The 22038-nt window shown below is 54.9% G+C and overlaps 2 protein-coding genes across 10 annotated transcripts in view; both read right to left on the bottom strand.

Annotated features, from left to right (window-relative positions):
* Positions 1 to 213: 213 nt before the first annotated feature.
* Positions 214 to 6811, bottom strand: Abtb1 (ankyrin repeat and BTB domain containing 1). 9 transcript variants are annotated; one of them, XM_060383725.1, is made up of 13 exons: positions 6216 to 6348; positions 5586 to 5675; positions 5288 to 5350; positions 5159 to 5214; positions 4018 to 4162; positions 3723 to 3882; positions 3577 to 3622; positions 3207 to 3323; positions 3000 to 3118; positions 2740 to 2838; positions 2476 to 2643; positions 864 to 1064; positions 214 to 774 (listed from the first exon to the last, which is right to left on the bottom strand). In XM_060383725.1, the coding sequence occupies exons 2-13, from the start codon at positions 5588 to 5590 to the stop codon at positions 568 to 570; spliced, it is 1386 nt and encodes a 461-aa protein (XP_060239708.1). In that variant the 5' UTR covers positions 5591 to 5675; positions 6216 to 6348; the 3' UTR covers positions 214 to 567. The 9 variants fall into 9 exon arrangements, with proteins under 9 accessions (XP_060239708.1, XP_060239709.1, XP_060239711.1 ...); XM_060383726.1 differs by lacking the exons at positions 5586 to 5675; positions 6216 to 6348 and adding an exon at positions 6793 to 6811; XM_060383728.1 differs by lacking the exons at positions 5586 to 5675; positions 6216 to 6348 and adding an exon at positions 6697 to 6715.
* A 146-nt stretch (positions 6812 to 6957) lies between these two features.
* The window catches only part of Podxl2 (podocalyxin like 2), a 30580-nt gene continuing 15499 nt past the window's right edge, over positions 6958 to 22038 (bottom strand). Inside the window, exons 3-8 of the mRNA XM_021646868.2 lie at positions 14116 to 14912; positions 13664 to 13738; positions 9943 to 10099; positions 9511 to 9572; positions 7902 to 8081; positions 6958 to 7376 (exon numbers count right to left, since the gene is read on the bottom strand). Coding sequence (XP_021502543.1) covers positions 7164 to 7376; positions 7902 to 8081; positions 9511 to 9572; positions 9943 to 10099; positions 13664 to 13738; positions 14116 to 14912 — 1484 coding nt within the window. The 3' untranslated portion in view covers positions 6958 to 7163. The remainder of the gene's footprint in view (positions 7377 to 7901; positions 8082 to 9510; positions 9573 to 9942; positions 10100 to 13663; positions 13739 to 14115; positions 14913 to 22038) is intronic.

Below are 22038 nucleotides of genomic sequence, written 5' to 3' on the forward strand. Positions count from 1 at the left end.
TGTAGTTAGGCCACGGAACCAAACCTGCTGTAGTTAGCAGGGGTATAGGCTTATTGGCTCAGAGAGCCTGTTCTCCCAGCCACTGGGCCACCTCCATATACTGTCCTACTATGAATGCCTAAACCTCCGACCCACAGTCCCCAGCTTCCCCTCCTCACCAGCTCCACTCCCCTGCCCTGCCAAGCTGCACCCCAACACAGACTGAGGCCCCCACAGTGAATTCAAGCTTTATTGCCACACACACTCCCCCACTTCCTGTCCAGCCCTGTACATGGAAACAGCCAAAGCCAGGGCTGGGTGAAAGCCAGGAAGGAGCAGGTGAGGTGCTGCAGGAGAGGGGACTAAGTTCCAAGCCTACCGTACCCCAGCTTTCCCTGAGTGGTGCCGGCCCCAAGTCTCGGGGCTTTCTTGTGCACTGGAGGAGGAGGCTCATTGCAGGAACCCAATGGGTCCCCTCTGCCCACTGTATTGCCACCAAGCGTGTAAGAGCCAACAGTTGCTGCATGCACACACGGCATGCTCATCACCATGGAAGCCCTGGCCCCATGGCCACCAGGCAGCAAGGGCTCAGCAGTCCAAGCCAATGGACACAAGCAGGTCCTCAAGCGCCCGCAGCCGCTGCTGCGCCTCTTCAATGGCACTGTAGGTCTGGACTGTGCTGGCCACATGGAAGCGGATGTCATCAACAAGCGGAATGGAGTCTGTCTCCTGCCGGGCGGCTACAGCTGCTGCCTCTTCCCGCACGGCCTCCACAAAGTCCTCCCGCTCTACCAGCTGCGAAATAGCAGGCTCAGGACAGGCTGCAGCCCGGCAGGGCACGGATCCTGGCCCCCACAGCCTCCCCTCTCGGCAGCCCTGCCCACCTTCTCGATGACCTTGGCCATATACTCAGTGCACTGGTCCTCCAGTCGGGCCAGGCGGAAGAGCTTGGCTATGCGCCAAACACCCACCACACTGTCCTCCTCCAGCAGCTGGGCCAGGGTGCGGCCACACAGCCGTTTCAGGCCAGGTAGAAGGTACATGTCTGCCACACTTAGCACATCATACGCCAATTCAGGGGGCAGCTGTGTACAAAAAAGAACAACGGGACGCCCGTGATCACCAAGGGCTTCCAGGGCCCAGGGTAGAAGTCTCAGTGGGAACACAAATGACTCCCAGCTGTGGAGCCTGCCCTAAGTCCCTGAGCATAGAGCAGGGGTCCCATGCCTCACCGCAGGCCAGTGCTTGGGGCTAGAGGTCTTCCAGCGTGGGCCTAGTCATAGACCCAAGCTCTCCACACCCGGTTGTGGGGTCCCGGGCAAGTCCCTTCACCTCTCTGTGCCTCAGTTCCCTCATCTGTAGAGACTGATACTCATGCCTGCCTTCAAAGACTATTGGAAAAGTGAAAAGTTTCCAAAGACTGTGGAAAAATGGAAGGTTTCCATTTTCCGTCCACAAGCTGGGGCATGGCTCCTTCGACTGTGAGAGACCGCACAGATTTAAGCAGAGGACAGTGAGGCCTTGGCTGAGAAAGACCAAGGGTCTAGCTTCGGCCAGACCTTCAGTGGCCCAGACCTTCGGTGACCCAGGGACTGAGCAGAGGGAAAAGAAGAGGGACTATGACACCACACTTCAGGCTGTCACCTTGCCATCCAATTGACCTGAGGTCATTTGGGCACATGGCCAAGACTCAGGGAAACACATTTTTCCTCCATCTTCTGGGGGCGGGGCACACTTACACACAGCGCAGGTATGTAACTTACCCAAGATGGCACAGCTCACAAGAGGTTTAGCTACTGTCAGACCATGTTCGGAGGCCAACCCCCACTCTGAGCTATTAAGAGTGTTCCTGGGGTACAAGGCTTCTTCAGGAGGGAGCTTGTGACTCAGGATGACAGACTCAACCACAGAGTGAGTGGCAGGCCATGAGAGAGGAAGTGAGGGAGTGGACAGAAGGGAGGCTGATGGCAGAACATAATTCAGAGGGGACAGGTTGGTGGGAGCTGGGGGGCCAAGACTGGGGTCAACAGGAAGTGGTATAGGTACACACACTCCTGTGGTTCCAGTCTTAGTTGTAGAGGACACAGCCAGGGTAGGATGGGAGAGCCACAGCCTGAGGGTCAGGCCCACCATTTCCGCACGGACCTTTCCTGGAGCATAGCAAGCCCAGCTGAACAGCCCTGAATATACCACATGGCCCACCATGCCTAAAACGTTGCCTTCTGAGGAAAGGCCTGTGGGAATGCCCTGGGGAAGCCAGACAGAGGGACATCTGGTGCTCAGCAAGGCACCTGGCCCCTCGGACTCAATGGAAAGCACTTCTCTCCTGTATACTGCCTGCTGCAGTGCCATGCACACTCCCCAACAGCGGGAAACCTTGGCGCCATCTACGCCACCCAGGACAGCTAAGGGCGGGAATGACCCAAGAGCCCAGCATCCCAAGAACTGTGGCAAGACAGGGTTCCGTTCGCCACCGCCCTCCGACTGGGTGCGCACCTCTGTATGGTCACTGTACACATAGTACAGCACGTGAGTGAAGATGTCTGGGGAGATGTCATGCAGGGTGACAACCGGGAGGTCCCCGGGGCCGGCAGGCTCCTCGCTCTCTTCAAAGTGGTCATCCAGCAGGGCTCGGAAGTAGTCGCTGCGGCCGCAGAAGAAAGCCTGTGGGAGGCAAGTTCAGAAAGCACCAAGGCTGAAATCTGCCCCCGGGGAGCTAGCTCAGGACTTGAGCAGGAGCGACAGGCGTGGGACAGGCACCTTGTGGCAGAGGAAGCTGGAGCCGGCCACTTGGAAGCAGACATCAGGGCAGCTGCTGAAGCCATCGGGACATGGGAAGGGCAGCTCTCCTAGGTCACCCTGGCACAGGAAAGGCACCCTTCTGAGCAGAGCTGTCCATGAAAGGGACGCAGCTTCCTAGGTTGGCCTAGGAGGGGAACCCAGCTCTGTGGAGCCTCTCCTTCACAACCCCATCCCTAGACAACCTTCCTGCCCACCAGACTGGCAATGCCCTTTAGTACCCGCAGCTCAGGTGGCAGGGCACAGCTAGCCAGCAGTGCCATATCCTCCCGCAACCGAGGATCTGCTGGAGGGGGCTCAATAGTCAACACCTTCACACACGTGCCAGGCTTGGAAGCCACTGGGGGAAGAGCACAGCGGGGATTTAGACAGCTGGACCAGTGCTGTGGGATGTAACCCAAGGCCTTGAACTGAGACCCTGTACGCACCGAATTCAGACACCTTCTCGCATTTAGCCTCTAGGTCATCCAGCAGGTCCCACAGCTGGCACTGCTTGGCCAGGCGCTCACAGTCACTTACATGCTCCACACCAATGTCCAGGCGGCCTGGATGGGGGGCAGGGGGAGTGCCAGGTCAGGACCTGAGAGTGATTCCTACTCAATACCCTGGTTTCTTCATCCAGAAGGACCTAAGACTTGCTCAATTTGTGGATGGAACCTGTTCTCCCCAAGCACATAAGTTAGTGCACTGTGCTTGTGTGCTGGGCACACCCCTCCTCCCCAACGGTGACTGGCTTAGAGGAGGCACATCATCTCTGGGCCACCCTAGGTGTGCTGTCCCAGCCGGGGAGTCAGTCACCTGTGTACAGGTACTGCAGTAGAGCCCCAAAGGCCACTGGGTTAATCTGTGGGCAGAACAGAAAGAAAAGGTCAGAGGCCACCACGCAGCATGAGCTAACTCTTCTCCCAGAAGTCAGCACTCTCTGCCAAAGCAGACGGACGCACCAGGGGGTGCCTGAGAACCACGACGCTCTTGCCCTTCCACTTGGTATCCAGCATGTTGGCGAAGTAGGTGCTGCGAGCACCAAGGATGCAGCGATGGGCCCGGAACGGCTTTCCATGTACCACGAAGACCACGTCGCTGTGGATGCCCTGTTCCAGGAGCCTGGAGAAAGCCAGGAAGGGCTGCACCACCCAGGCAAACACTGGTGCATTGAGACCACTGAGCACACCCGCCCACCTGAGCCACTGAGAGGGCACAGCAACCCCACCAATGCTGCAAGCTCTGCCCCCAGCTCACCGCTGCAGGAAATCATCATAATAATCCCGCCTCCTGCAGGATGCAGTGACCTGTTTGTAGTCACGAAGTGCCCGGCGAATGGGGTCGCTTAGCGCCCCGTAGAGACACCGTTCTCCATCGAAGGTGTTGGCCTCACAGCGGGCTCCTACAAAGTGACGATTACCAGTCAGAGTCAAGAAGACGCTTAGTCTGGGGAGATCCCAAGCCTCTCCTCCTTCCCAGCTCCCACATGTAGATCCCAGAAGTCCTAGAGGACCTTCCTCCCCAAGGTGGACCAGGTAACCCTTGGGGCCTTGTGAAAACCAAGGGCACACAATCCACACACTTAGATGTAGGCATTTTTATGAGTACCTATCAGACTCAAAGCAGCTAAGAGCAGACTGGATGGCTGGCCCTGTACACAGCCATCTTGATCCCTGCCCCAACCGAACCTACACAAGTGGGGCACATGGGCACCTTATTATTTGACAGCCACCATGATTATAAAACAGAACCAAGGGTGACGATGGTGGTGGCTGTGAAGGCCGGTGCAGTGGCTAAGTACAGGGACTTGAGTGAGTGAGAAGTGCACAGATCTGAACAGGAACTCCAGTCTACGCAGGAGGCACTGTCACTGAAAAGACCCTGAGGTAGGAGATGGCTGTCTAGTGGGGCACTAAGGGACCAACGGCTGATGGGCAGCCAGCAGGTGGGAGACCCAACGGAGGAGGAAAGAGCAGGTCTCACAACGTAGCCTTGACTAGCCTTGAACTTGAGATAAACACCCTGACTCAACTTTCCTCTCTCCCAGTAACTGAATTACTACAGGTGTGAACCACCATGTCCAACCGCTTCTATCCCAAACTCTCCCAAACTCCCACCAGCTTTGCTGTGGAAAGATCCTCCCGCCTGCAGTGTGCAGGTCAGACTCTAGGTGGGACAGAGAGGCAGTTTAGCAGACCGATGGCGGGATAGTCGAGAGACAGCCCCAGAACTGGCCTGGGGTGTCAGCCCAGGACTGTCAAGGGTGGCAGGAAGAAGTGGACAGAGGGTTGATAGTACCATTTGTTGACTCTGGGGAATTAAAAAGAAATCGAAGGTGCACGCAAATGTGCAGCAAGGCCTCAGAGCTTACATACAGTCAGACCCGACCCTCTCTCACCGTTAGCCAACAGGAAGCGCACCAACTCCTCATGCCCACAGAGGCAGGCATAGTACCTGGGGAAGGGGAGCAGCTGTCAGTAGGGCAGGCCCACCTTGCCCACCCAGCTGCCCCGCCACTCACACTCACAAAGGGGTGCTGTCCCACTTATCCCGCACGTTCACCTCCACGTCTCGTTGCTCCAGCAGGTACCTGCGCAGGAAGTGCAGAGCCTGGGTGAGAACTGCTTCTGATCTGGGGGAGGGGACCAGGAAGGGGAAGAAGGCCACATCTCTCTGAGAAGGGCAGGGCCTAGGAATGCACAGGCCTGAAAGGGTCAGCAACTGTAAGTTAGGTGACAGCTGCAGGGAAAAAGCCCCAGGTTCAGAAAACTGAGAATATGGTCTGTAATATTTGGGAGAGAGAAGGTGACGGGTCCAGCCCATACTTCATTCAGCCTGGGGAGCTGAAAACAGATAAGCCAGGGGGAAGCTGATGCAGGCACTCTGCGTTTGGAGAGCAGGAAACAGGGACAGATCTATGGAAGAAGTGGAAAGAACAATTAATAAGATGTTGAAGAGAAGAGGTCTTGAACCAGGAAACCATCACTGGGACAGCCCAAGCAAGCTATCAAGGCAGGACCTGGGCTCTCAGAGTTGCAGTCAAGCTGAAGGAGCGATGATTAACTCCGAGGTAGCATTTGGTGTTGGGGACAGGCCTAAGAGGAGTTTGAGAGAGCGCTACATGCTGGTTTCCTCTGATGAGGACCAGAGGATTTGGAAGGAAGGGCCATGGGAGAAAGAAGTCTATCAAAGAAAAGTGAAGGCCAGGACCCGTTCTCCCCCTGCCTGCACACGAAGACCAGATCTCGGCGCAGGGCTCTTACGGGCTGCATCAGGAGCACCTGCGTCTCCGGAAACCTCCGCCAAGGGGAGTCGTTTCCCTGCGCCGGGTCAGCTAAGGGACCTGGAGCCCGATCTCTCCGGGCTCGGCCGGCTTCGGGAGCCCCACGGCGCCCGTCCCGCACACCCGCAAGCCCTGCGGACGCCGGCCCGCTTCCTGCACTGCAGGTCCTCACCGCACACGGCTTACGTCCCCCTTCCTGCAGCTGGCAAACAGGTCGCTGGTGTCCATGGCGAAGGAGGCTGGACCCCCGGCCGAGCGATCTCGGGAGTCGTCGGGGCCCGGCCGGATGTAAACACTCACTGCCCCGCCCCTCGCGGCACGGCCCAGCAGTGGCTGGCTCCGCAGCGGCGCCTGGCGCCCGGAGGACTGCCCGACCCGTACCCTGCCCCCCCATCCAGAAGACCGCTGGTCCCACCCATTAGCCTTAACCGCGCTCCCTTAAGCCCTGGGGCCCTCTAGCCAGGACCCCGCCCACACGGCTAGAGGGCAACTCAACCCCGCCAGGTTCCGCCCATTCGCCCAGAGACCAGCTCACAACCAAGGCCCCACTCCCACTAAGAGCCTCACCCGAAGGGCGGTCCGGTAAGGCCCCGCCCACCTCGCCCGGGTTCGGCCCTGAGGACAGCACCACCCCCAGGCCTGGCACACTGAACCTTAACAATGCTCATCCATCCATCCGGATACCTTCCCGGTTCACGTCCCGCCCACCAGGCCGAGGCCTCGCCCATCAGGACCGTAACCCTACATACTTCAGGCGCAGGCCGGATCCCACCCAGAAGACAGTTCACTCCCTGGACTCCGCCCACACGCCCTAACCACGCCCACCCAGCCGAAGCCCTCCCGCGGCCCACCTACTCATCCAGGCCCCGCCCCGTCCCCTCCCTCCCCAGAGTGATTCAAGAAACAGGCGAGTAGGCGGAGCGGCCCGCGCGTCTTGGCGGCTTTAATGGAGTCCGGGCGCGGGGAGCGCGCAGCCCTCGGGCAGCGCTCGGGGCCGGGCGGGGCGGGGTGGGAGCTGCGCCGCGGTCGCCTGCTGCGGTGGGGAAGCGTAGTGGCCCCGCGTGGAGGGCCGGGAGGGGCGCGGGGCCGCGGCGTCGGGCAGTTCCGCGCGGCCCGGTGCTCACAGGTGCGTGTCCTCCTCGAACACGTCCGAGTCCTCAGGGTCGCGCTTGCTGCCCATGAGCGCGCTCCAGCTGTGCGGGCCGTTGATGGTTCCACCGCCGTTCAGGCTAGGCTGCTTCTCCTGCATCTCCGACTGGCTGTCGCTGGCCACGTCCAGCGTGGGGTTGTCGTGGCAGCCGTTCTCCACAAAGCGCAGCTCCTCGCCGTGGGACTGCGGCAGCGGGAGAGAGCGCTGGGGCGCGCGCGGGGGCTGACCACGCCAAGCCCCCCGGTGTTCCTGGGAGCCCAGTAGACAAGTGCCTGCCGCACAAGCCTGAATCCTCTGCACTGTAAACCCTGTGACCTCCCTGGTGTACCTGATCCCTCTCAACAGCCCATACTGTGTGATGTGAGCGCCCCCCACCCCCGAAACTCAGAACACTTGACCAGGGCCTGCCCGGTTTCTTTCTCGCCAGTTGCGAGAGCCCTATGCTCCTGGACCCTGTGTGACTCAAGATGTGCAGCTGCTCTCAAGCCCTGCACTGGGGGTAGCAGGAGCTGGAGAAGAGGAGGGACCCACTGGTGAGACTTACGCCCCTCACTTCCCACCTCTTCGTAGACACAATACCAGGCTCAGAGACAGGTAGACGCAGGCCCCAGCCTGGCACTGCACAACTGAGTTTGTACAGGTGACCAGGTGAGGCCGCTGATACTGGCCACACTCTGCCCTTACCCAAGCCCTACCTGGCCTACTCACCACGTGTTTTAGCTTGGGCAGCCGACGCTGCCAGCAATTGTAGAGTAGGCCAAGCACGATGATGATGAAGCAGATGACACCGATGATCACCAGCACCACAAAGAGCGTCCCGTAGTCACTGCGCACCTGGGTGGCCCGTGCCTGGCAGCTGCTGGTGGTGGAGTAGTTCTGGATGCCAATCTGGGGTTTGGGGGAGGGGAACCAGGCCTCAGGAAAGTCCTGAGACAGCTACTAACCTGACGGGTGAGTTGGAAGCCCTGAAGGACCCAGGCCTGTGCTGAGGGCTTACTCTTCTGTCCCTATAGGTTTATCTAAGAACAGCTCCAAGCCTCTCCCAGGGGCCACATTCTCAGCCCCCTCACATCCTCACTGTGCTTTCTGCCCAAACCCAACTCGGAATGCACCTGCTCTGGCCCTGCCCAGCACTCGGATCGTTCTCCATGCTGACAGTCACAGCCCAAATAAATGGGGCCCCACACCTATCCCCAATAATGACACAAAGCAACAAGGGTGATTCTCAAGCTCACTACACAAAGTCAGAACCCTGAAGCATAGCTTCCTCCTTGGGGGTTGGCAATGTCATTCTGGCCATCCCTGATAGGTCAGGCAGCCTGGCATCACTGGGGATGCCAACTGCAGCCCACAACTGAGACACCCAGGTTCTTCCATTTCCCAATGGTAAGATCACAGTGGCACGTGCCTCACTCTGGGCTGAGCTGGGCCTCTCTCCCGGTGGAAAGCTCTCTACAAACTAGCTTCAGGTACTCTGGAGTAGAGGCCAGCTTCCCTGCACTATGTGAAACACTCGCAGATTTCCAACGTCCATCTGTGTACCTGGGCCCAGATTTTCAAGGATGAAGAGACCTTTGGGAGTCACCCAGGAAGCCAGCAGCTTTCCATCAGGGCCTTCCTACCTGGGCAATCTCAGGCAAGGCCCCTGACCTCTGTGCTCTCACCTCATTTAACCCTTACAACCTCATGGAGTGGAAGAGGGGACAAAGGGAGAATCCAGTGTGGTCAGGCCCTTGTAAACAGCCCAGGAACACACAGCTCCTTTGCTGTGTGATACCCTGCGTGCTGTCAAACAATGCAGAGTCCCTCCAAAGGGAAGACTGAACAAGTCGTGGGTGACAGAGAGCAGGTGGGGCAGGGAGAAGGATCATCCGGAGTCTTTGGATATCTGGAAGTCCAGCTTATGTATGTCTTTTGTAGCCCAGTGGGGGCCAGAAGACCACACTTGGTCAGGCAGGCCACCTCTAACAATGGAGGGCTGTTCCCAGTTCCTGACATCCCCCACACCTCAGGTTATCCTGGAGGGGCATTGGTAGGGGCAGGACCTGTCTTGTTTCCCCTCCACCAGGTTCTTCATGATTCTTCAGACACCATCCTACTTAGTCCCCTTTCCATGGCCATTCTCCCACCACAGCCTGGGAGTCTGCAGTCCTTTTGCCCGGTTGGTTGCCTATACACGCTTTGTGTCAGGGGATGCCAGGGGCCCTGAGACACACCCCTGTCTTGGAGCAAGCTGTGATTTCTTCCAGCATTTTTGAGAGTCAAGAATGGGAGAGGATGCTGCAGTGGCCACCTGGTCAAGTCCCTGCACACTTACCTCCTCCAGACTCCTGCGGATTCCACTGAGCATGGAAAGGACGTCTTGAGTAGGGATCACCCCTGGAGGAGAAATACTGTCATCACCCCTAAGGTGTCTCCACACAACCAACCCCTCTCCCAGGGCAGCCTGCACCTCTGATTCTAATCACAGAGCCCCATGTATGTCCCCTGCTGACCTGCCTCCCATTCAGTTGATCCATTGGGACAGCATATGACAGGTGTGATGTTAGAAGGCAGCCCACGGGTTCCCCTCTCGTAGTGTGAGATGCCTATACCTGCCTCCTCATGCCCGGAACCCAGGCATCACCCCACCCAGAGCCCTGTGCTAGCACGCTCCTGTCTGGGGCTCCCAGCTTTCCAGCCTGTCCATTTTTTTCCTGCGCTCCTATTAGGGGCCTGTGGTGGGACACCTCCCCCACCTCCTGCTCACCCTGCTCGCCCACAAGCGTCATCAGCAGGTGCTGTTCTTTCTCACTAGGCTTGCTCAAGGAAATGTGCCAGTCTCCACGGTGGCCGCTGCGGTGGCGCGGCAGCACCTCCTCCACCAGGGACAGGAGCTGCAGTCCCCGGTGCCGCCGAAACACTTCCTAGGGGTTCCAGAGAGCCAAGCTCAGGATGGGTGGTGGCCTGGCCCCATCCGTCCTCACCCCAGCTCCCAAAGGCCCACATGGCCCTCTGGTTAGCCTGACTAGCTCTGGAACCACTTGAGAGCAGGTCACAGGCAGACAGAGCTTCTTGGTTGACTTCTGTCTGCAGGTACCATGCTAATGGTGTGGGCCTGCCTCAGAGCCACTCAGGCAGAGGGGGCATGGACCTGTCCACCGACAATAACAAACCCTTGACTGGGGTCTGCAGTGTCCAGGCCTCTGAAGGCATGGCCCATGGCGCCCATGGCAAGTGTACAGTGCTGGGGATGACAGAGCACTATGTCCCCACAGCCACCAGAGAGCAGGAGGCTGAGAAGCAGTGGACTCCCGTGCTGGCCCTTCCACTTTGTGTCCGTCTCTGCCCCGTGAGAGAGCGACAGGATGCTCATACAACAGGGACTTGAAAAACCAATAGAGAAGGCTCTGAGTACCCTGGGAACTGGCCAAGGAGGTGAAGAGGGGTTGGGTGGGGTGAAGTGACTTCTGTGCCCTCAGACTCTCTTCCTTACTGTTCAGGGGATCACGTCAAATATAATTTCAGAAAGTAACATGAAAAGGAGCCCAGCCCTCCACAGGAACTCCGTGGGGCAGGTCTAGGGGCCAGGCTGCCGCCACCAGGCTCATGCCTGATGTTTGTAAAAGCCCTCCTTTGGTCCTTGGCTTTTCTCCAGCAGCTTCTCCCTCTTGTATACAAAGAACCTGTACCCTGATTCTCTAGCTTCCAAGAGTCCCAGCTAGACCCTCTCTTCCGTATGCCCAGCTCTCCGGGGTGTTGTGAGAGCTGGGACTGTCAGAAGTCATCGACCCTTCAACAGGCCACCATGGGTACAGGCCCAATGCTTTCCTTGTGACGCCTGAGGCAGAAATGCTACTCTTATTGGGTTGCTGCCTAGGATAATGACCTGTCCTTTGGTGGTCATGCCAAGCTGAAGTCCACCAGGCTGACTTCCATGCTGGCCTTGTTACCATAGCAAATGCCAGGTGCAGCCCAGGTCTAGACACTCTCTAGCTTCCTGGTCAGCAGTTCTGTCCCACAACAGGCAAGTCCCAGGGTCCGATAGTCAGTGTTGTCACTGACATGAGAGGGCTGGGGCTGGAAGCCTGTCTCATTTGCCCTGCCACAGGAATGCCACCCTTTACTGAGAGTTAGCTAGGGATGGGACACCCCGGCTTTGCAACTGAAAGCACCAGGTTCTTAGCGCTGACCTTCAGCAATATTCTGAGTCTCAGTTTCCCCATCTGAGATGTGGGCTACCTAACATTACGGATTCAATCGCAGATTCTGGGATGGCAGCTATTCCTCTGGGTCAGCCCCGCTGGGAACCCAGCCCTCGGTGCTAAAGCAAGGGCCAGAACTCTCCAGTCCTTCTTGTATCAGGCACAGGACTGGATCCTTCATCTCTAGAGGGAAGATTCTCTTGGCTTCTAGAAGAGCAAGATCAGCTTGGCATTCACTACTTTACCATTCTGCATCAGTGCTTGCTGATCTCTGCTGACTCCTGACCTGCCCCATTATGTCTTAAGTAGAAAATAGGAGAAGCTGGTTAGCCTGCACCACTCTTCCAGATCTCAAGGGAAAAATTCTAAAACTGCATCTTCTAAAACTGTCTCTGAGGGGCAGCAGGCACATTCCTCCCTATCTTTTTCTGAAGACAAGGTCTCTGAGTGCCCACCACTTTTGACACACATTGTCCCCGTTCTTTTCAAACGTAGGTCAGAAAGGAAATAATGGACGACTGGATGAGAGAGATGAAGTTTGCCCACAGTGCTTGGTAATGAACAAACCAATGGCAAACTATCTCTCTGCCTCTCCCCTTTTCCGTTTTGCTTTTGCTTTCTAACTAACCCCCGATGCTGGGGCTGAAGCCAGGGTCTTCTGTGTGCTGTGCAGCACCACAGAACCACACCCTAGCCCTGGGAGCTGGTGTTTTCAAGAACAAAACACCATGAAGATGTCTAACACAACTGTGTGTGGGGGGTATCTACCCTGCACCCCAGAGTTAATGAACACTGGTGTTCATGCAAGCACATCTATTCTGTGGAGACACCTAACCTCTGCCTTGACTCCCAGAACACTGGCAATAGCTTTCCATACTTCTAGTGGGACGGTCTAGTCACCCCAGGAGGAAGGACCTAATGCCATTGACATTAGGCACTTCCAGATGGAAAAAGCCCAAGCCAGGCCACCAGCAAGGAGGAGCCTGGCTTGAGGAATTGCCCAGATCAGGCTGGTCTGCAGACATGCCTGTGAGAGTTTGTCTTATTAATTGATGCAGGAGGGCCCAGCCATGTGGGCTGCACCTTTCCCCAGGCAGGCAGTCCTGAGCTATATAAAAAAGCTGGCTAAGCATGAGCCTGAGGGCAGGCCAGCGGGCAGTGTTCCTTCATTCATGGGTTCCCCCAGTGACAGAGGGTGACCTGGAAGTCTAACCCAAATGACCTTTCTTCTTCAAGCTGCTTTTTGTCAGAATGTTTTATCACAACATCAGAATAAGGCTAGGACACCATCTCAATCATCTGGAGGTTCCAGATCCTATCAGGAGGCTTAGACATGGCAGGCAGTGACCCGTGGCCCATATACAAGGCTTTCATACACACACACACACACACACACACACACACGCAGAGAGAGAGAGAGAGAAGCTTTCGATCAGCCCTTTGCTGCCTCCCTAGACTGTTATGAACAAATACCAAGATGCTGCTTATGAAAAAGCTTAAGACCAAATAAAAAAGCAACTAGGGTCAGAAGAAGCATTCTTTTTGAGAGAGCATCTTACTATATAGCCTAACCAGACTTTGAACCTGATTCCCCTGTCTCAGCTGCCACAGTGCTGGGATTTCACTACACTGGGAGTGTCACTACACTCCTCATAAAAACAACTCTTTAAAAAAATGATATTGTTGAGTAATTTGACTGTACTCCCAGCACTTGGAAGGTGAGTGTGGGAGGTTTGATTGAACCCAGAAATTCTAAGCTATCCTAGCCAATATAGCAAGATCCTGTCTCAACAAAACCCTAAAGACAAAAAGAATAGGTCTCAAATCTCATCAGTGAGTAAAGCATGCAGCACTCAGGAACAAAAGAATTTCTTTAAACTGAGACAAGAGGGAGGACTGGGTTTGCAGTTGGTAAAGTACTTGCCTAGCGTGTATAAGTCTGATCCCTAATACTGAATAAAACCAGGTCCCTAATCCGGTTCTGGAGAGGTGGAGGCAGGAGGATCAGGAGTTCAGAATCATCCTTGTCTACATAATATGTTTGAGGTCAGCCTGGGCTAAAAAGAAAACAAAAACAGAAGCAAGCAAACAAAAATACACTACAGGAAGCAAAGAGAAAAAGAGCCCCTAGAATTTTTAAGTTGGAAAGGCCTCTTTTTGGTTTTCTCTAAGTGGTCGGTTGCTAGTTCAGCCCTGGGCTGAGCCAGCCTCTCTTCAGTAAGGACCCTGCTGTGGCACCTCCCTCTGCCCATCTGGCCCTTCCACACAGGCCAGCTCAGCACTCACACAGTCTACGTTCTCCGTCATATTCAGGATGATGTAGCTCTTCCCAGCCAGGTTGCTCCAATCCTTGCAGATCACCTGTGCACAGAAAGGAGGGCACGGAGGTCTCAGGAGAGGCCTCTGCAGAGCCAGGGGAGGTGCAAGCCAGAGGTCTGAGGAGCTGAGGGCAGCCCCATCCTCCTGAGATGCCATGCCAGGGTCCCCACCCCGAATGCGTGAGCCTGAACAGGGTGTCACAGAGGCTTTGCTTTGGCCCTGTGTGCTCCTGGGGAGTGAACACTCCTTCCCCTCCTCCTGCAGCCTGTGTGTGTGATCGATGACTCGGACACACGGGTGCTGACTATTGGGGTGAGAAAGGCGTGTCAGCACCCCACCACACCCCACTGCTGCTGACACCGAGGAGCCAGGGGACAATGGGTGTTCTTGTACAGATGGCTGCTGCACCTCCGTCTTACCTGAGTGGAGTCCCAGGGCATTAGTGAGTGTGCTTCGGCTGCCTGACCCTCCAGGGGCTGCTCACTGAGACCTTCTTGTCCCCAGGTGGCAGAGGAAGGGGTTGACTCTGTGTCTTGGGGTCCAGGTGGGAAAGAGTCTGGGGTTCTGGGGTGAAGGGGCCCCTCACTGGGGACCTGAGTCCCACTTGGAGGCACTGTTTGTGGGAGTAAGGAGGGTAGCAGTGGCCCCTGCTGGCCATCCAAGTCAGCCACTCCCACCGTGGGCTCCTCACCAGCCCCCTGGGGGACCTCAGACTGTGCCCCCAGCCCCCCAGCTGGCCACTCAGTGCCCCCAGGCTCCTGGCTATAGTTCTGAACCCCCAGGGCCACTGTACTTGGGGTGACAGAGGGCACTGACATGGTGGGTTTCACACTGCTCTCCACTTCCATGCCTGATGTGGCCTGGTCCCCAGAATCCTCCTGCCTGTGTCTGGTGGCCCCGGGACTCTGACTGCTGGTGCTGCTGATGCTAGGTGAAGGGTCATGGGGCTCCACGGTGGCTCCTGGGGACCCGCTCACAGGAAGCAACTCTTCCTCCTCTTCTGCTTCTTCCTTCTCCCTCTCCTCTTCTTCCTTTTCCTCTTCCTCCTCCTCTTCTTCTTCCTCCTCCTCTTCTTCCTCCTCCTCCAGAGGCATATGCCAGGGAGGCTCAGCAAGATCCATCTTGGGCAGGATGGAGGGGAGGTTCGGCAGGTCTGAAGCCTGGCCGGGGTCTTCCATGGAAGCCGCCTTCTCAGTCAGGTCTGGGAAGACGTAGTCTAAGGATAGACGGAGAGTTAACTGACAGGCTTCATCAGCTATGGAGGGGGTGACCCTTATGGAGCAGTCTTTATGAGTGTAAAAGAAGAGTAGCTTTCCCATGGGGACGGGATGCCAGACAATTGGCAGTCTCGGGGAAGGATAGGAAGGAGCCAGGCAGGAGAATGAAGCCAGCCCACAAGGACACAGGGAGCTAGCCGTTCATGTTTTCCCTTATGGTAATAAAAATAATAATATTACAAGTTTAGGGGCTGGAAAGGTGGCTTGGTGTTCAAGAGCACTGATTCCTTTCCAAGACCACAGAGCCGCTCACAACCATCTACAACTCCAATTCCAGAGGCTGCCAATACCCTCTTCGTCATCACGGGTACTGCATGTACATGGTGCATAGACCATAAGTGCAGGCAAAACACTCACACATGTAAAACAAAAGATAAAATCCACCAAGCAAAACAAAACAAGACTGAAGGGAACATATTACAATAACGTATTGGTTAGTTTTTCTCATTGCTGTGACCAAAAGCTTGATCAGAAGAAGCTTAAAGGGAGATTTGCTTTGACTCACATTTGGGGGGGCACAGCAGGGAGGGTCTCAGTAGTAACAGGAGCTGGGAGCAGCGGCTTGTTAATGTGGCTCAGGAAGCAGAGGGGAGGCAGGAAGCTCGCCACTCAAGCACAAGGACCTATGTTTGAATTTCCAGCACCCACAGAAAAAGACAGGTGTGAGGCTGAAGGGATGGCTTAGAAATTAAAAGCATTGGCTGCTCTTCCAGAGAACAGCAGTTCAGTTCCCAGCACCCACATCAGATGGCTAACAACTGCCTGGAAATCAAGTCCCAGAAAAAAAAAAAATCCACCGCCCTCTTCTGGCCTCTGTGGGTTCTGCACATATGTAGCACACATACATATTTATAAAAATAATTCTTAGAGGCCAGGTTTGATGATGAATATCTGTAATCCCAGAGCTGAGGAGCAGAAACAGGTAGGTTTCTGACTGCTGGTGCTGCTGATGCTAGGTGAAGGGTCATGGGGCTCCATGGTGGCTCCTGGGGACCCGCTCACAGGAAGCACCCATGGCCTAGCCATGTCAGTGAGCTCTGGATTCAGAGACTCTACCTCAAGAGGTAAAAGGGGGCTGGGTGTAGCCATGCATGCCTTTAATCCCAGCACACAGGAAGCTGGGGCAAGTCCCAAGGGAGTCCCCAGGATGAAGGTCTACCTCTGTGTTGCCTGGGGTTATATGGCTCTTTGATGATGGTCTGCCCCCAAAACAGATAACGGACTAGAAAATCTATCGTAGTCCTGACAGCAGCATGGCTGAGACGGGAACCTGGGCAGTCTGTGGTAGTGGAATGGCTGTGCTGTGTCAAGACAGGCAGCTGAAGCTAAGCCATCTGCCCAGGATGACTGTCCTGCCTAAGGGAAGAAGGACAGTGGGAAGAGGACACATGGATACTGTCCTCTGCGCTAGCCTCCAATTTGGCATGAAAGGCAGGGGTGGGGGTGAGCTGGAGGTGTTGGCTGCTGTTCTGCACACATGGCAAAGCATATCAGAGAGGGAGTACAAATTAGATCCAAGGAGCGCTTCCCGAGGACCCGAGGAAGAATCAGACACTGAAGAAGACAGGGAGCTAGAAGGACTAGAAGACAGCCCTCAGGCCTGTAATCCGGAGGGAAAAATCTAAGATAAACATGCGGACAGCCTTGCTAACGGCTGGTACAGGAGGCTATGGGGATCAGGGAGTGTGCTGCCTCTGAATTCGGGGAGGACTCTTTAAGAAGCTAAAGAACTCCCAGTAGCCTGGCTTGTGAGGTGGTGGGAGGAGGGGGCATTGTGGGCACCAGCCAGCTTGAATGTTGTGGAAGTAGAGGAACTGAGAAATGTAACTACCCATCCCTCCAGACAAAAGTTGCATGATCTGAAGCAATGCAAGGGAAGCTAGTTTAGTTATCACTCGGCTAGTTATCACTGGCCGAGGTCTCTGTGAACACCAGACACCGGAAGACAATAGGAAAAGCACAGGCTTTACTGAGGGAATCAGGCCTGAGAGGTGTTCGATGGCATGACAGGGCTGAATAGGACTGTGGTTGAGAAGTTGACTCGGCGGCGTGCTGGGTGGTCTCTGTCAACGTGACACAAATTAAGGGCCATGTGTGAGGGGAGACCGTGAACTGAAGACCTGCCGCCATCAGCTTGTCCTGTGGTCACGGCAGCGGGCTACTTTCTTGATCAAGGGTTGACCTTCTGGGAGCAGTGCCAGCCCTGGGCTGGTGGTCCTGGGCTGTGTAAGAAAGCAGGATGAGCGAGCCACCGACAGCAAGCCAGTAGGCAGCTTCCTCCATGCTTCCTGCCCGAACGTCCCTCAAGGATGGACTGTGGTGGACAGGTCTAAACCTAATCAGCATCTCCGCCCCAGGCTGCTTTCGGCTGTGGTGTTCATCGTTGCAGGGGAGAAGACCAAAGCTGGGACCTCACGAATGGGCGTGGAGAGCTAGTGGCTTTGCTGAGCCCCGTGGTAGGATGAGACCTCCCTGAGGTAGCAGAGGTTCCGGCAGGCCTGAATGACTGGCATGCCATTTGGACTTGTAAAGCGCTAAAGGGGATGCCTATGGCAAAGCGTGAAGGAATCAGGGAAGGGCGGGCTGGAGATGGTGCAGACACTTGCCTAGGAGCACGCGGCTCTCCTTCCATCACTAACACTGCCAAGAACCAGTCAAGTAAAAACCAAGTAATTGTGAAGGGTAGCCAGGGGCGGAGCTGCAGACACAGCGTGTGGCCGCCCTCTAGGGTCATGCCTGTGAACTGCAGCTGCCCCAGGCTGGTGGACTGTCTCTCTGGCTTCAGGTGGCTACAGTCCCTGCTGCAGGCCCTCTGGCTGTGGCCAAACTCCAAAAGCCTGCCTGAGGTTGAAATACCCAAGGTTGAGTACCCAAGGCACCCAGATGCAGCCACAGCTGATTAGTAGGACTGTCCAGGAGTCAAAGGGCTGTTTCCAAGAAGCCTATGACCAGGCGGGCACGGTGGCGCGCTCCTGTAATCCCAGCACTCCCAGAGGTAGAGGCAGGTGGATCTCTGTGAGTTCCAGGCCAGCCTGGTCTACAAAGTGAGTCCAGGACAGCCAAAAAAAAAAAAAAAAAGGAGGATGAGGAAAAGAAGAAGGAGAAAGAAGGAGGAGAAGGAGGAGAAGGAGAAGAAGGAGGAGGAGGAGAAGCCTGAGACCAAGAAGTTATCCACAGAGTAGGGGGTCAGTAAAGATCTAAGACATAAGACACAATCAGAACATGGGCCCAGAACAATCAGGCGCTCCCTGCACAGTCCCTAATGGCACAGAGGCTCCTGGCAGCTTCTGGAACTGCTTGGGGAACAAGGCTGTAAAGTTATAGCGCCACCTGGTGGCTTTAGTTTGAAACTAACTCTTCGCTAAATCCGAGACTAACTGATATACCAACCCCACAGACCTGCTTCTCACACGGGGACCCCAGGAGTGGGAAACATGGCCTCTGAGAGTAAAACGTCAGCTCTGTGGAGCCCTGGGTTCTGTGGAGTTAAGACACTTCAGAGTCATCTCCTTGGACACCCAGGCTCAGCTTAGGACCCACACTGTCATTTCCCTGCCCATTGCATCCCTACCTCTGACCACAGCCACGGTGTAAAACTGGGGCTCACTCACAGGAGGGGCTGCTTCGGATGTGCAGGCAGGAGCCATAATTCTGAAAGTCCTCAGCTCGGGGAATGGGCTGGAATCTATGTACCCCATACCCACCCTCCATGGTGGGACACTGTTCCCGAGAGGACGTCATAACATACAAACAGCCTAGGGCAGTTAATCTTGGATGCCAACCTGATAGAATTTATAATCACCATGGAAATAAACCTCTGGGTATGTGGTGTTGGGGTGGGGAGGCCTAGATCAGGTTAAATGAAGAGGGAAGTCCCATCCTAAACTTGGTCAAACTATCCCAGGGGCTGGAGGAATCCTGGACTGAATTAAAAGGAGAGAGGTAACTGAACTGAAGCATTCCTCCCTCGCTGCTTCCTGACTAACTGTTGATCGTCCTGCCGCCATGCCCTCCCCACCTTGATGGGCTGTGCCCTCAAAGTGTGGGTCACCATAGGTCCTTGCTTTCTTAAGTCTGTTGTCAGGCATTTTGCTATAGCAACAGGAAAAGTGGTGAATGCCTTGCCTTTGCCTCCCTAGCAACCTCCTGGACTCACATGGTGCATCTCAGGAAAGAGCAGCGGCCGCAGGGACAAGTGTGACAGTCACCACCAGGATGAGGTCCCAGCCACCTGTGCTTCTAACGCCAAACTCAACGGAAGCCCAACCTTCAGGCGGGTAACTGGCTGCAATGAATTACCTTCTGGAATTACTTTCCTGGCCTCCTTTTAAAAAGCCTTTCTCATCTGCTACCTCTTTCTTTCTTCTATTTTCTTTATCCCAATTGGGATGCTTTTCGGCTTAGAGCAGTTTCTCTTTTATCTGGTGAGAGCCAGCTGTTAAGTGTTCTTCCAGGGGTGGGCTATTTACATATTCTCTGAGTGCCCTCCAATTTACCATCCTTATCCTGGGGCCAAATGAGCAGACTTGTTCTCAACCTTCCCTGTTGATAGATACTCTTGTCCTTGGGAATCTTCTGTGTAGCCCTGGCTGTCCTGGAACTCACTCTGTAGACTAGGCTGGCCTCAAACTCAGAGATCCACCTGCCTCTGCCTCCAGCGCTGGGATTAAAGGTCTGTGCCACCACCACCTGGCTTCAACACAGTTTTAAGAACAGATACCCACCAGTGCCTGCTGAGTGAGTTCTGCCCTTGGTATGTGATGGACCAGCTGGGGGCTCCCTGGAGCAGGAGATGGGACTCCACATGGCCACTTCTGGGAGATCCTGTGGGCTCCAGCCAGCATGCGGTCTGTGAACTCTGCTCTCCTCAAAGGGCTTGCTCCTCCGCCCCTTTCTATTTCTGTCTTTTAACCTCACCACGGTGCTAGTGTTTGCTTTCTAAATATATCATGCTGTAGGTCTCTCCTCTGCTTCATCTGAGCTTTGCACAAGTCCCTCCCTCGATGTATTACGGCTGCTGGACCTTATTCTGTCCCTCTCCCCAGGGCAGACATTTGGCATTAGCTGAAATATTAATGGACTGACCTCCCTGTTCAAGGCCTGGAATTAAAATAGGCATCAGAGCCAGAGACCTTAAAAGATCACTTTAAATGTCCCTTCCAGTTAATGTCAAGTCCCTGAAAATGGTCCCCTTCGTGCACCTGCCAGTCAGCAATTCAACCAAGCGTTAATATGGAAATGCCCGAAAGCCAAGAGAGGCCCGTATAGAACGTAAGGGCAAGGAGAGGGCATCAGCACAACTAAACGAATTTCCTAAGGATCAGCCTCAAGTCTTCAAAGAAATACAGGCCAAGGCTGGTGTCTCAGTCAGTGGTAGGCACTGGCCTAGCATGCACGCGGTCGTAGGCTCTACCCCTAGCACAGAAAAGAAAAAAGCCTACAGCCAGCTAGATGGTTCAGGGGGTGAAGGCACCTCCACCAAGCCTGAGCTTGGTTCGCAGGACCGACCCACAGGTGGAGGAAGAGAACTGACTCCAGAAAGCTGTCTTCTGACCTCCACTCACAGGCAAGTAGGCATACGTACGCACAAGCGTGTATACACACACACACACACACACACACACACACACACACACACGCAAAGAATAAATCAATAAAATACAATAATCTTTTTTTTTAATTTCTAAACCTAGAATTCTAGCCCCTAGATTCTAGAACTCTAGATTCAATCAAGAAACTCACACCCATGTTTTCAGGATCTACCAGAGCTCAGTTCACACAGTGAAAGCTTAGAGCCCACTGGTATGGTGGCTCACCTCTATGGAGCACTTGGAAAGCTGAGGCAGGAGATTCACTGGAGTTCAAGGCCACCCTGAGATACTGAATGAGATCCTGACTCAAAAAAAGAGGGGGCTAGCTCCCTGCAGAGGAAGCACTGGACCCCGAGACCCCACCAGCCCTCACTGTGAAGTTGCAGGAGTGCTTGCTGGCACAGGCCACTGGTGCTGATGATCACACCCCCAGGGGTGTGTTTCAAAGCTCCGTTTAATGCCAAAGCCTTGTAAAAATCCATTTCCTATAAGGGAAGAGAGACCAGAAGAGACACCAACAGGATATTGTTAGGTAACCTTAGGGGATGAGAATGTGGGGCAATTCTATTTTCTTCTTTTGTTTGCATTTAAAAGGATTCATATGCTAGTATTTATTAAAGGCATAAAAATGAAGAGCTTTATTCCTTGGGTGGGGGGTGATTGTTCCCCGAAGTGCCTGGCAGCTGGCTCTGCCTTATGGGCCTGTGGACTGGCTCATACGGGTACAGCAACTGCAGGCTCAGACCAAGGAGCAGCAGCAGTTATGGCTCAGGGAGGATTTGCTGGTTGAAACTATCTCCAGGTCCCAGCAGACAGCTGCTTTGGCGTCTGGTTTCTACAAGCTCCATTTCAGGCAGGCATAATTAAAGAAGTCTAGTAAGAATGATTCCATCTAGGGAAGGGTGGCTGATTTGAGATTTAGCTCTGCCATTTATTCTCTGGGCAATTTAGTGCCACTTTTAAATCTCTGACCCAGTTTTCTTAGCCATAAAACAGTGATAGCGCTGCCCTGCTTCTGCGAGTAAAAGCCCTTATGAATCATGTATCTACTCGAGGCATTGCTGTCCGTGGCCCCCTCCACCGCCCTTCTTTCTGTGAGTGTGAGTCCCCTTGGGGGATATGTCTCCCTTCTTCTTGGACGTAAGGACTTCCATGCACTGGCTTTAGGGGTAGCTTTTCCCAGCCTTTGCCAATCAGAGAATTCCAGCCTTAGGACAGGGCAGGCCAGGGGCTCAGGACCCAATCTGAACCAACCTGACCATCTCCTGGTCCTGGGAATGCAGAACTCACTCCATACGGGGGTCACTAAAGGAAAGGCCAATGACTTTGTAAGCAGTCTATGCAAATTGAAGCCAGAAGAACAAAGTGCAGCAGGACAACCCAGATAGCCTTTGAAACCAAGAAAACAACATAGAGCAGGATAGCCCAGACAGCCCAGGCTGACACATTGAGTCTCCCGCTGGAGCTGCAAGCC

The sequence above is a fragment of the Meriones unguiculatus genome, chromosome 5, assembly GCF_030254825.1.
Source record: "Meriones unguiculatus strain TT.TT164.6M chromosome 5, Bangor_MerUng_6.1, whole genome shotgun sequence".
Classification (NCBI taxonomy): Eukaryota; Metazoa; Chordata; class Mammalia; order Rodentia; family Muridae; genus Meriones; species Meriones unguiculatus.

Bases quoted from the DNA above. Each gene is read 5' to 3' on its own strand.
- Abtb1 (XM_021646876.2), bottom strand. From the start codon at position 6,437: ATGGGGGGGCAGGGTACGGGTCGGGCAGTCCTCCGGGCGCCAGGCGCC. The intron at 5,215-5,322 runs GTGAACGTGCGG...CCCCTTCCCCAG, and splicing joins TGGAGCAACGAGACGTGGAG to GTACTATGCCTGCCTCTGTG. The intron at 775-863 runs GTGGGCAGGGCT...GCTATTTCGCAG, and splicing joins TGGCCAAGGTCATCGAGAAG to CTGGTAGAGCGGGAGGACTT.